Here is a 12,313-nt window from a genome sequence, read left to right as displayed (position 1 = left end):
CCTGGGATAACTCGCTGAAGGACATTACAAGGATAAATACGTCATTGGAAAAACAGCTGGATATTTTCTCGTCTTTCAGTACCGTAATGGAAGTTTGTGACCGAGTGCATGTGTGGAATCATTCAGCTAATCTCACAAGAAGAAAAATTCAGCAAGAAAAATCTATTTTCGTTTTTTCTCTTTTTTTTTAGAAAACAAGTTTACTTCAGAAAGTCCAAAATAGTAACTAGATGCTGTTAGTGTAGTATATTAACAAATATTGTAGCAAACATAGTAAATCATAGTAGATCGAATTCATAGTAGATCTATTTGCAATTGATGATGTGTTTGTTTTTTAAAGTGTGAATAGATTGTTATTTTGATGAGTGATAGTAGCTTAACCTAGATTTTGATTTGGACTGTAGTATAAATTCGAAAAGGGACAGTTTTGGGCATAAGCCTGTTGTGCCTCCTCATATAACTGTGAAAACAATTGTACGACTGAGAAAATTAATAAATGAATATAAACTATAAATTCAATCTTTAATTACAAATTTTCTATGATTTTACACTCCAGAGCAAAGCTCGGTCCCCCAATAAGTAATATCGAGTGACCTGGCTGACTCAGGTCTGGTGTCAGAGTTTTCAGGTCGCAAGTGATCAATTTCAGTGCCTCCGACATGACCTTACGACTGGTTTTAGACAGTCGGGACCGACGACTTCACGTGCCTATCCGAAACACAAGAGTGGCACAAAAAATATCTTGCCCGGGCCGGGATTGGAACCCCGGTTTATATAAATTTGTATGGTAATCAAACCTTGTTACAGAGTCTGGCAATCAAACCTCACAATAATTCAACCTTGCAATCTCAAATCTTAAGGCCTGGTTGCACAAAAGTTAGTTAACCTTTAATCATGATTAATTTCACGAGAACCAATCAGAGAAGGGTTTTCTGAGAAGAAGGATTCTCTGATGTGCTCTTTGGTTCTCGTGGAACCAAAATATTGATATAAATACTGATATTTTGGTCTTCAAAATTCTCAAGTTAATTAAAAATTGTTAACTTTTTGAATAAAAAGCTACAAACCATTACCAAAGTTACCAATCATGGTATTGTTTTAATCATTAATATATTATATGTTGTTGTTTTTCAGTTATAGTTGAATTTAATTTATGATCTAGACCAAAGACCTTAAAGATGCATAGACTCACATGCAGCGCTAGTGTCGTACTTGGAATTGAAATCGGCCATTGAGGGGGCAACCTATAAGATTATTACATACCAATGTCGTTGTAATCTATAGTATTACAAATATATAGATATAATATCTCGTGCTAAAATACCCCAATGGCGGCCTTCAATTTCAAGTAATAGCTATCATTGGGAATGCATAGGCATTGTGGGTCTATATCTCTTTAAGGTCTTTGATCTAGACCATGGCTTACTTTCTATCTATAGTAAGCTGTGTCTAGACTGATTCAGCAGTGGAACAAATATGCTTTGATAAGATTTATATTGAATAGACTATGGAATGGAACTTATATTAATATTGTATTGACTCTAAATTACTGTATGACGAAACTCTATGTTTGTAAAAGCTCTTGAGTTAATAAAACATTATAGCTTCTACTCGATTATGATAATTTTGGACACTTGGAATAATTATTTTCTGAATTGAGAATCAATCTATTATTTTTTTCTATAATCTTTGAAAATGTAACACATAGTAGATAACAAAGACCTTAAAGAGATATAGACTCACAATGCCTATGCCTTCCCAATGATAGCTTTTAATTGAAATTGAAGGCTGCCATTGGGGTATTTTAGAACGAGATAGTATATCTATATATTTGTAATACTATAGATTACAAAGGCATTGGTATGTAATAATCTTATAGGTTGACCCTCAATGGCCGATTTTAATTCCAAGTACGACACTACCGCTGCATGTAAGTCTATGCACCTTCAAGCTCTTTGGTAGATAACCTTCATCTCTTCTCTTCATTTATGTAATCATAATTCATCCCCCTCATCATCACCTAGACTTAAAATACCTCCAGAAGTTGCCTTTGAAAATAAATTCAATAAAATGTGCAACCTACTGTAACTCTTGCAATCAACATAATATGATATCTCCAAAGGCTAGGTCTCATTCTGGCATATAATTAATATAGTTGGAGACATTAATCAATTACTATCTATTCTTATGAACGTATTTATTTCCAATTTCAGATGTGTTTACAAGAATCGTGAACAAGGGAGACACGTACAAGAATATGTTACGCATGTGGATAGGTCCTCGCTTGCTAGTCTTCATCTACAAACCAGATGATGTCGAGGTAAGTGAAGAGTAAAGCTACGTTTACACCGCAGTTAATAACACAAGTTTTTACTTTCCTTACCCTATTACCATTTACCATAGGTAAGGAAAGTATTGCTTTCCGAAAAAAATTAAGGTACCCCAATTTGTAAATTTCTATACGTTTCAAGGTCCCCTGAGACCAAAAAAGTGGTTTTTGAGTATTGGTCTGTGTGTGTGTGTGTGTGTGTGTGTGTGTGTGTGTGTGTGGTGTGTGTGTGTGTGTTGTGTGTGTGTGTGTGTGTGTGTGTGTGTGTTGTGTGTGTGTGTGTGTGTGTGTATGAGTGTATGTGCGTCTGTGTACACGATATCTCATCTCCCAATTAACGGAATGACTTGAAATTTGGAACTTAAGGTCCATGCACTATAAGGATCCGACAAAAACAATTTTGATCAAATTCAATCAAATATGGCGGCTAAGATGTCAAAAATGTCAAAAACAGGGTTTTTCGCAATTTTCTCAAAAACGGCTCCAACGATTTTGATTAAAGTTATACCTGAAATAGTCATCAATAAGCACTATCAACTGCCACAAGTCCCATATCTGTAAATATTTCAGGAGCTCCGCCCCATCTATGCAAAGTTTGATTTTAGATTCTCAATTATCAGGCTTCAGATACAATTTAAACAAAAAATTTCGAGTGGAACAGATTGAGCATGAGAATCTCTACAATTAATGTTCAGGAACATTTTCACCTAAAATTAAAAATAAACTCGAAAATAGAGAAAATGTGATTATCCAATTGCAAACTATTTGCTGAATCTATTAAATTAATGATTCACTATGAAGAGATAGCAGAACTCGTGTGTCTCCAGCGTTATTACCCTGTCACCAGCTGGTTCAAATCTTTGAATAGTAGACTTGAGATGCGCGGGAACACTAGCGTCAGGTGATAAATTTTCATAACGGCAAGGAAAGTTGTGTGAGTGCGCCACACCAGATTTTTTAACATTTTTGTTATCAACTGATTTTAATTACAAAATTCAATAGCATCATGTTAAGTTGCATTTACACCGGAGTTGATAACATGAGTTAGGTACTAATAAAAAGTGGTCAACTTGACTGAATCGACAAAAATTTCTCATAACAAAAGCTAAATAACTCGTGTTTTCAACAGAAAATTCCTTGTTATTAACAAGATTTATGTTATCCATCGAGAGTCGGTAAAGATCAATGAAAATGTGTTATGTTAATAACAAAAGCCTCTTTTATCGCATTAACTTTTGTTAATAACAGCTTACTATCTTCCCCGCAATCCCCTCGCCCAGCATCCCTACCCTAGAACTACAGCTGTTCCCTAATAACTACAGCTGCAGACGAAACACGTGACAAAGTTATCAACTTTTGTTGATAACAAAACTAGCAGCCAAAAGAGAATGTTATTAACTTATGTTGAAAACTTTTGGTCCAAACTCTGTTGTAACGCATTATAATTTATTTACATTAGATCAGATAAATATCATTATGTTAATGATCACACATGTTTCAATTTAAAGTATTTTGAAGACAATTTTTGCTTTTAATTCCGGCTGATCTTGAAAAACACCTGTTTATCGGCGTATCTTTGGCGAACAAAATTCTTCCATCTCAGCTGAACTTGTGTACTGAATTTTTTTAAAATATATTTTTATCAATTATTGAAAAAGGTGGGGAAACGCAGAAAAGCTGAGAAAACGCTAATTTTGGGTTTATCTTTGGTTTATTTCAAATTCCTTCTAACACAACATTATTGCACCCCAGCTGAGCTTCTGTAGTAAATTTGAACATTTTCTGTTTATTTGTTCTCGATAAAGCTGGAAAAACGCTAAAAAACGCAGATTTTGGGCGTATCTTTAGAAATTTTTCCAAATCCGTTCTTATTGCGCCTCTAAAGGGCCAACTGAACACACCTACCAATTTTGAAAATTTCAAATACACAAAACATTTAATATTATGTCATATTTTTATCATATGTTAGGACGATCCAGTCGGGGGTCCAGACTAAACGTCTGGCTAAACGGATATGGCGAAGCGAGCCTGACGGCTAGTAATATAGTATTCCCAAGAATAGCTCTGATTGAAGTAGCAGTACCCAATCAATTTTTCCGCGATAAATTAGGACCTCCTAAATAGGTATTTAGGAGGTACTGGATAAATTGGTATTTAGGAGTTGCTGGATTAATGCATTTCAATCTTCAACTTGGTGCCAACCTAACAAAGTCAACTCAACTTAATGCCAACCTGACAAAATTATTAATTTAGTTCCCAGTTAACAACTGTTTCGAAGAGGTACTCTCTCTGGATTATAGTTCTATATCAACATATGGTATGGACATTTCAATTATAATTCAAAGATATTGGAATAAGAAGAATATACATGCTAAAAGACGAACTTTAAACCCTTAAAAACCACCCTTAGAGTTAAAATATCGCCAAAAGATCTCTTAGTGCGCCTCTAAAGGGCCAACTGAACATACCTACCAAATTTGAACGTTTTTGGTCCAGTAGATTTTTTAGTTCTGTGAGTGAGTGAGTGAGTGAGTCAGTATTAGATTTTTTATTATTTTACAGATTCTCAAAATCTATTGACATAGATTATCCTCTCGTAATTGTTCTCCTTAAAATTGATCATATTGTTGATCCTTGATATTGTTTGTATTGTTGATCCGCGTCTATTGGCTATTCAACAAATCCTCTTCTCGGCATTCATATAATGGTTTATTTCATTTTAGTTTTGAAATAATCTCCATCTCTAGGTCCTTCTGAGCAGCAGTCAGCACATCAACAAAGGCCAGGACTACGACTTCTTCCGGCCTTGGTTGGGCAATGGTCTCCTGATCAGCGGAGGCGACACCTGGCGGCGACATCGCAAACTGATTGCTCCCACCTTCCACCTCAACATCCTCAAGTCGTTCATCGACCTGTTCAACGCCAACAGTCGAATGCTCGTCACCCGGCTCAAGAAAGAGAGCGCCACTCGCAGAGAGTTCGACGTGCACGACTACATGAGCGAGTGCACTGTTGAGACGCTCTTGGGTGAGTTACTTACGGAACACTCTGTATATAATAGATCTGCGTAGGCTACTATAGTAAGGTCCACGTTATAATGGTAGTGGAGGAAGAAAGGAGAACAGCGTTGTCGATTATCTGCCTTGCCACTGCCTTCTATAGAACATAGTAGCTGATACCGGTAATTTTAAGGTGCATACAGACTTATGTGCTAGGAACACGCGCATTTCACTCTTTATCAGCTGACTCCATGATTATTATTTATCTGTAACTTGATGTTTCTGTAAATACAGATATAGTAAGCTTAGCATCAGCTGATAGATATTGAAATGCGCGTTTCCTTGGCGCCTAAGTCTGTACGCACCTTCAACTGTTTATTCTAGTTTAAAATTGAAAATTTAAAATGTTTTATTGGCAGGAATAAAAAAATTACAAGATCTTAGAAATACATAATATAAAGAAATACAAATTTTACAACATGGGGAAATACTATTACAAAATAAAAATGAAATGCCAATTGAGTAATAGCATCTCAAGTTACTGGACCTGTTCGAGATGGTGATATAAAAATTGATACAAAACTAGCGCTAAAAAGTAGTTACTGATGCCGACAGTCGCATATGAAGTGACACAATATATTACATAACAGTATCGATGATTCATCAGTTTTAGCTCCGAAGTATATTGTACATTATTTTATGATATACAAGTTTATAAGGCTACATGAGAATTCTAAAAATAATCAACCATATTTTATTCTTTCTCAAAAAAATAAAATGTTCAATGATTAAATAACACACTCTCATAATTGAGATTGGATATTTTGTAACCAAATATTATATATCATACTATATTATGTTATATTTCTACATTGTTTGAACACATTTATTTTATTTAGCGTATGACATTTTTTGCCAAATTTTTAAAATTTCATACTTTTATAAGTGTACGTCAAGGGTTGATATAGTATTTATTGCCTGGGGACTGGCTACAGTAAAGTCGTTGGCCTCACACAGGTAGGCCACTACCTGCGTAAACAATTAAAACCTTAGTGCATACTTGTGACGTCATCACAGGTAGGGCTCCGATACCAAAGAAAATTTGTTGATCTATATCAGCTAATGTTTTATTGGTGTAGGAGCCCTACCTGTGCTGACGTCACACGAGTGCACTACGGCTTTGTTTACGGAGATAGTGGGTAGGCACGTCTCTCGCAATCAAATAGGCTATAATGTGGTGCACTGTCTGCTCCATCGCCCCACAGTCACATACTGGGTGTCTGCAGGTCCCTGTTTAAACACAATCTGACAACGTTGCGGAGCTAGAAAAAGATAGCGCTATCTGCTTTTCGAATGATAGACAAGGATAACAGTACCATTTTCAATCGAATACTGTCATTATACCGTGAACCCCACTATAGAATTCACCGAAAAATCAACTACGGTACATCAAACTGTTTACATTGTTATGTTAACATTCTTGTTCTTTATAGAGGTTGAAACATAGTGGACCGGCGAAAGCATTAGAGTGTATCCAAGAAGGTAGCAGCTGAGAGTTTTTAAAAGCATGTATATGTTTCCTCCTAAGGCCCGCCGCAAAGTAGACCCACGCTAATCCACGAAAAGCAACCCACGCCGTGGGATGATTTGTAAACCATTGTTAGGCTTCTCCAGATTTCTGTGTAATGTTAATAATACATGCAATGAATAATCCACTTGTCAGCTGATTGGTTATGAATAATTCTATAGCAATGGTTTACAAAACATCCCATTTTGTAAACCATTGCTATAGAATTATTCATAATCAATCAGCTGACAAGTGGATTATTCATTGCATGTATTATTATCATCACACAGATGTCTGGAGAAACCTAGCAATGGTTTACAAAACATCCCACGGCGTGGTTTGCTTTTCGTTGATTAACGTGGGTCTACTTTGCGGCGGGCCTTAATGTCCTTTAATAAATTTCCTTTGATATTGTCTCTGATTCTTTCTACATTCTACTAGCTTACCTTCGCCAATCCAATATGCTCTGATAGGAAGCATTGAAGTTATTCATGTGGGCTAAAACATTATAGTAGAGCGGTGAAGGCTAAGTGTACCGTATCAGAGAAGGTAGATGAGGGTTCTAAATAAGCATGTATAGAATCAACAAAGAATTCTAATTTTTGGCATTCCATAAATGAGGCGACACATTTTTGTTTCCAGGAATAAAATTTTTCATTACTATCGTATTTAATAAAACTTTTAAGTGAAAAAACACTCACATTTTTTGATGTGGCGACGTCCGTTTTGTGCTGGTTTGTTTTAAAGTTTTTAATAAATTTTTAGTGAAATTTGACAATATCAATGTTTTTTTGGCTTGAAAATGTGCAATACCAGCACAGAACGGACGTCGCCACATCAAAAAATGTGAGTGTTTTTTCAATAAATGTTTTATTAAATACGATAGTTATAATAATAGTGAAAACAAGAATCTATAAAATGTGAATTTTGTTCCAGAAACTGTGATGGGACTAGACAAGACAACCCAAAATGAGACCAGTGGCTATGACTATGCAATGGCTGTCATGAAGTGAGTAGAAACAAGAAATACAAATTTAAATTATCTCCTATAATGATAATGATGATGATGACGCGTTGGTAAACGTGAAACCATGGTACTGTTTTAAAGTTTTTAATACATTTTTAGTGAAATTTGACAATATCCTTGTTCTCTTATTATGGAGAGATTTCACAACATCACCATCAATTCCACTAATTTTATTATCTCCTACCATTATTTCCTCTTTTATTCTCAATCACTTCTACTCCGATGGCCGTAATTCTTTATTCAAAATGAATAATAGAGAATTTTTACAGTTTTTTTTACAGTTATAACTTTTTCAATAATTTTTTCCTCCACCTACTGTCTAAAGTACTTACCTTACTCCCTGAAACCTAATACTAAAGTGTCACTTTTTCGCTCTCGGTAGTAAAAAACAGAAAAACTCCCTAGGGAGTAAAAGTGACTCCATTTAAATAACATTGGGAGCATCTCTATTTTGAAACTTACATTGTAATAGGTTAGAAGGTCTAAGCTCAGATGAGAATGCATAATAGAGGTGTCTGCCATTGAGTCAACTGAATTCAATACCACAACCAGAAATTTGATTAACTCATGAAATATATGTTTATATGATAATTATAATATTCTTAATATTAGTAGACAATGAAAATTTATACAATTTTTTAAATATTTTATTCTATTCAAAATACCAGCCAACAAATATTTTTGATCTGCAATTCCAATCTGAACCGCGTGATCTGGAGTCAGCCATTTTTGGTAGCTGCTCAGCTGATATAATTGTTACAACTTTAGCCGATAGATAGCGCAATCGGCAGTGCCAATCAGACGACCGGTTTTTAGGTTTTAGATTTAGGTTATGTTGTTAGGAATCATTGTCACCAATACGTAAGTTATTAGAATGATTTTATTTGCAGTTTCTATAAAAAAATGTAGATGGAGGAAAAATGTTGTGTACATCACGAGCGAAATATACTTTTTCTCCCTCAGGAAAATTGTTGCCCTCGGCTTCGCCTCGGGCTTCAAACTTTTTCCCACAGGGAGAAAAAGTTGTACTTTTCACTCTAGATATACAAATAACTATTAATTGATTCAAGTACTTCATTTCAAAGGTATTTTTAATTCATTTTTTAATGTAAATTGGAAATGACAAACAAATTAGCAACATTTGGACAGTTGTATGAATTAGAATATTGGAACCGTTTTGGGAATAAGCCTGTGGCACCTACAAGGTACTCTTCTGATGAATATTGATAGTGTTTTCATGGTAATACCTACCACATCTTCAGCTGGTTCTGTAATACACAGTACATGTTGAACATTTTGTATATTACACTATCAATATTTATTGGCAGAAATTAATGTTTAATACTAATATTTTTTCAGGGTTTGCGATATTTTGCACCTGCGACATACCAAGATGTGGCTGAGACCTGATTTCATATTTAACATGACTAAACACAGCAAGGAGCAGGATTTGCATCTTAATACAATACACTCACTGACAACAAACGTGAGTTGAAAAATATATTATCAATAAAAAAATATATAATCATAGAAAGAAAATTCTCAGCAACTCCATCTACTGTTTCCAAAATATTGATACTGCGTATTGTCAAAAATAATGTGTACGGTATGCAATTATTATAATCTCATGCTGTCTCCTCATCCACATTTTTAGTATAAAAATAATATTTTAAACGGAGTAAATATTATATATTATCGGTCTACTGAAGGCTATTCGTTACACTTTTTTTCTATTCAAATTGGATAATCTTTTTCAATATATTTGTTAAGATCATAATAAGAGTGAGAAAAAGTGGCAACTGAAATTTTTAAGTGGTCTAATAAGCGAGAGTTATAGGTTGTTGAAAGTGCTAACCCCGTTTTCTTTCCAGATCATAAATGGTTTTGAATTTTCCATTGGAGTTTTTCTTAATACATTCTGTACATCATTGTTCTAATATGTGTTTTTTCGCGATTTATACCAAAATAAACAAGTTATCGAATTTACAAAAAATGTTACTTTCTTATGAACGATATGGGGAATAAAATGTTTTAGTTTGGAAAGATACATTTTTTGAATTTTTGAGAGAAGTTCAGTTAATATAGGTAGTCGAAACCGTTTATGATCTGGAAAGAAAACGGAGTCTGGAAAATTAGCACTTCAACAACCCATAACTCGCTTATTGGACCACTTGAAAATTTCAGTTGCTACTTTTTCTCACTCTTATAATGAAATGATCTTAACAATTATATTGAAAAAGATTATCCAATTTGAATAAATGAAAAGTGTATCGAACAGCCTTGAACGGGAACAATAGGCCTAACTCACAGATGGAACAAATAGCAATTTCTATAATTTTTGATTAATTATAATAAATTCTTATGGCTTTTATTGGCAGAGAGATCCTTTCGTATGTTCTGCCTCGCCGTATTACCCAATGTCATTTCCTATCAACACTCAAGTTTATAGGTTATGTCTTGGGTTCTTCATATTTTCTCACTAAAAATTTGCACTTTCACTTCTTGAGCTTTATTTTTGACAAACCAGCACAAAATAATTGTTATCCAGAAAAGACGAAAGTTTACAACTTCCTGTATTGTGATTCATTTATTTATTCATATTATTTTTTTATTTATTAGGTGATAAAGGTGATATTGTTCTAGATATTTATATTAAATGAAAACAGCAGTTTTTTGATGAATTCTATTCATCACCGTGAAATAATATACCATAATTTCAAAATCATTACTCATTTTTTGCAGGTCATGAATAAGAAAAAGGAAAACTATTTCCAGTCGAAGAACAGTATCAACGGTTCGGCGCAGAAGGAAAAGACAGTAGTGGAAACGAATAATGCGAAAAACAAAACTGAAACAAAAAAGAAAACTGATGCTAAAAATGGTGAGGAGAGCAAATTTTCCTACGGACAGGCTGCAGGATTGAAAGATGATTTGGATGTTGATGATGTAGATTTTGGTGAGTTTGAATTAGATTTCAATGATAATTATTTAATAAATCTTCAAAATTGATCAAAAATGCTGTAGTGAATTATAGTGAATCGATGTGGATTTTGGTGAGTTTGAATTAGATTTCAATAATAAATTATTTAATCAATCTTCAAAATTGATAAAAAATGCTGTAGTAAATCGGTTTTCAAGAATATATTTGTCAGAAATGAAAAACTTCAATTTCAAGCTCTGGAGAATCTGAAGAAATTGAAGAGACTTGAATGAAATTCAGAATTTTTTATTCATTCATTCAACATTATTTTTTCAATAATGTAACTTAGTAAGCTTCCAATAATGTGATTATTTCTACAATAAGTAGCCTGTAATTGTATAGTTTTTTAATTGTTATCTTGGGGAGAGTATTTATTTTATTCATTCAATATATAAAAAAAGTCCAGAAAAGTACCACTTGCCCAAAACGGTTCCAATTATAATTTATACGACAGTCTAAATGTCCGGATTATGTGTTACTTTCACATTTTTGATTTACTTATTACAATTTACAATCAAAGATTATTTGATTCAAGTATTGACCAGTTGAGTAGATTATCTCATATGAAAATATCCTAGCTCCAAAAAGTGTCTATTGGAAAAGAGAGAAGATTACAATGATATTCAATGATGAACTGTCATTATTGGTTGAAACTAGATCATTGATCTTATTTTCAAAAATAATGATGTTATTTCGAATTTAATCTTACTATAAGTTCACATTGTTTGTGATAACTCAGAAATTAAAAATTTTTTTGAAAACTGAAATCAGGATATGCTTTAAAAATGCGGAATACTCGTATAATAGTGAACTTTTTTGACTGAATAATAACTAATTTAAATTAGTTGACTAATTATAAATGATTCTAACCTAAATGACTCTAGGCCTACTAATTTATTTAAGGGTTTATATGCACACATAGAGCGGTCCTCCCAATTCCAGCGATCTTAGAAGGAGATTGATATTATATTATAAGAATTTCTATATCATTTTTGAGACAATTCAAAAATAAAACATTTTTTTTAAATCTGAAATCAGATTTCAATAATGTGGAATCATATTTTGTTTTTACTTAATGAGAATCTTTTCAAATTCATAAATGATTATATGTACAATCACCAGTAAGTTACCAACCAAATTTGATGTATATATATATATATTTTTTAAGATGACTAGAATTCCATTTACAATGTAATTTTCCATTCTAAAGTTATAAGCATAGTTTAATTTCATTGTTAATCCATCTATTCCCACTAGCATTTTTTATTCACCTTCCCTTTCACAACCCCACATAACCTAAAATTGAATTTCCTGTTCCTTCAACAATAACAAACACATCAATATTCAGCTGAAGATGTGGTTGGTGTTACCATGAAACCTGGTTCTGTAATGTGAATTAATTTTTGAATAA

The 12,313-nt window shown here is 33.4% G+C and overlaps 1 protein-coding gene across 2 annotated transcripts in view; it reads left to right on the top strand.

The window, feature by feature from the left end:
• The window catches only part of LOC111059592 (cytochrome P450 4g15), a 30,886-nt gene that overhangs the window by 7,051 nt on the left and 11,522 nt on the right, over positions 1-12,313 (top strand). For both annotated transcript variants that reach the window (XM_039422644.1, XM_039422645.1), the window contains exons 3-7: positions 2,214-2,320; positions 5,077-5,356; positions 7,832-7,904; positions 9,282-9,408; positions 10,665-10,878. In XM_039422644.1, coding sequence (XP_039278578.1) covers positions 2,214-2,320; positions 5,077-5,356; positions 7,832-7,904; positions 9,282-9,408; positions 10,665-10,878 — 801 coding nt within the window. The remainder of the gene's footprint in view (positions 1-2,213; positions 2,321-5,076; positions 5,357-7,831; positions 7,905-9,281; positions 9,409-10,664; positions 10,879-12,313) is intronic.

The sequence above is a fragment of the Nilaparvata lugens genome, chromosome 3, assembly GCF_014356525.2.
Source record: "Nilaparvata lugens isolate BPH chromosome 3, ASM1435652v1, whole genome shotgun sequence".
In the NCBI taxonomy this organism is placed as follows: Eukaryota; Metazoa; Arthropoda; class Insecta; order Hemiptera; family Delphacidae; genus Nilaparvata; species Nilaparvata lugens.
The sequence above is the reverse complement of the archived record's forward strand: the minus strand, read 5'-3'. Positions and strand labels throughout refer to the sequence as shown.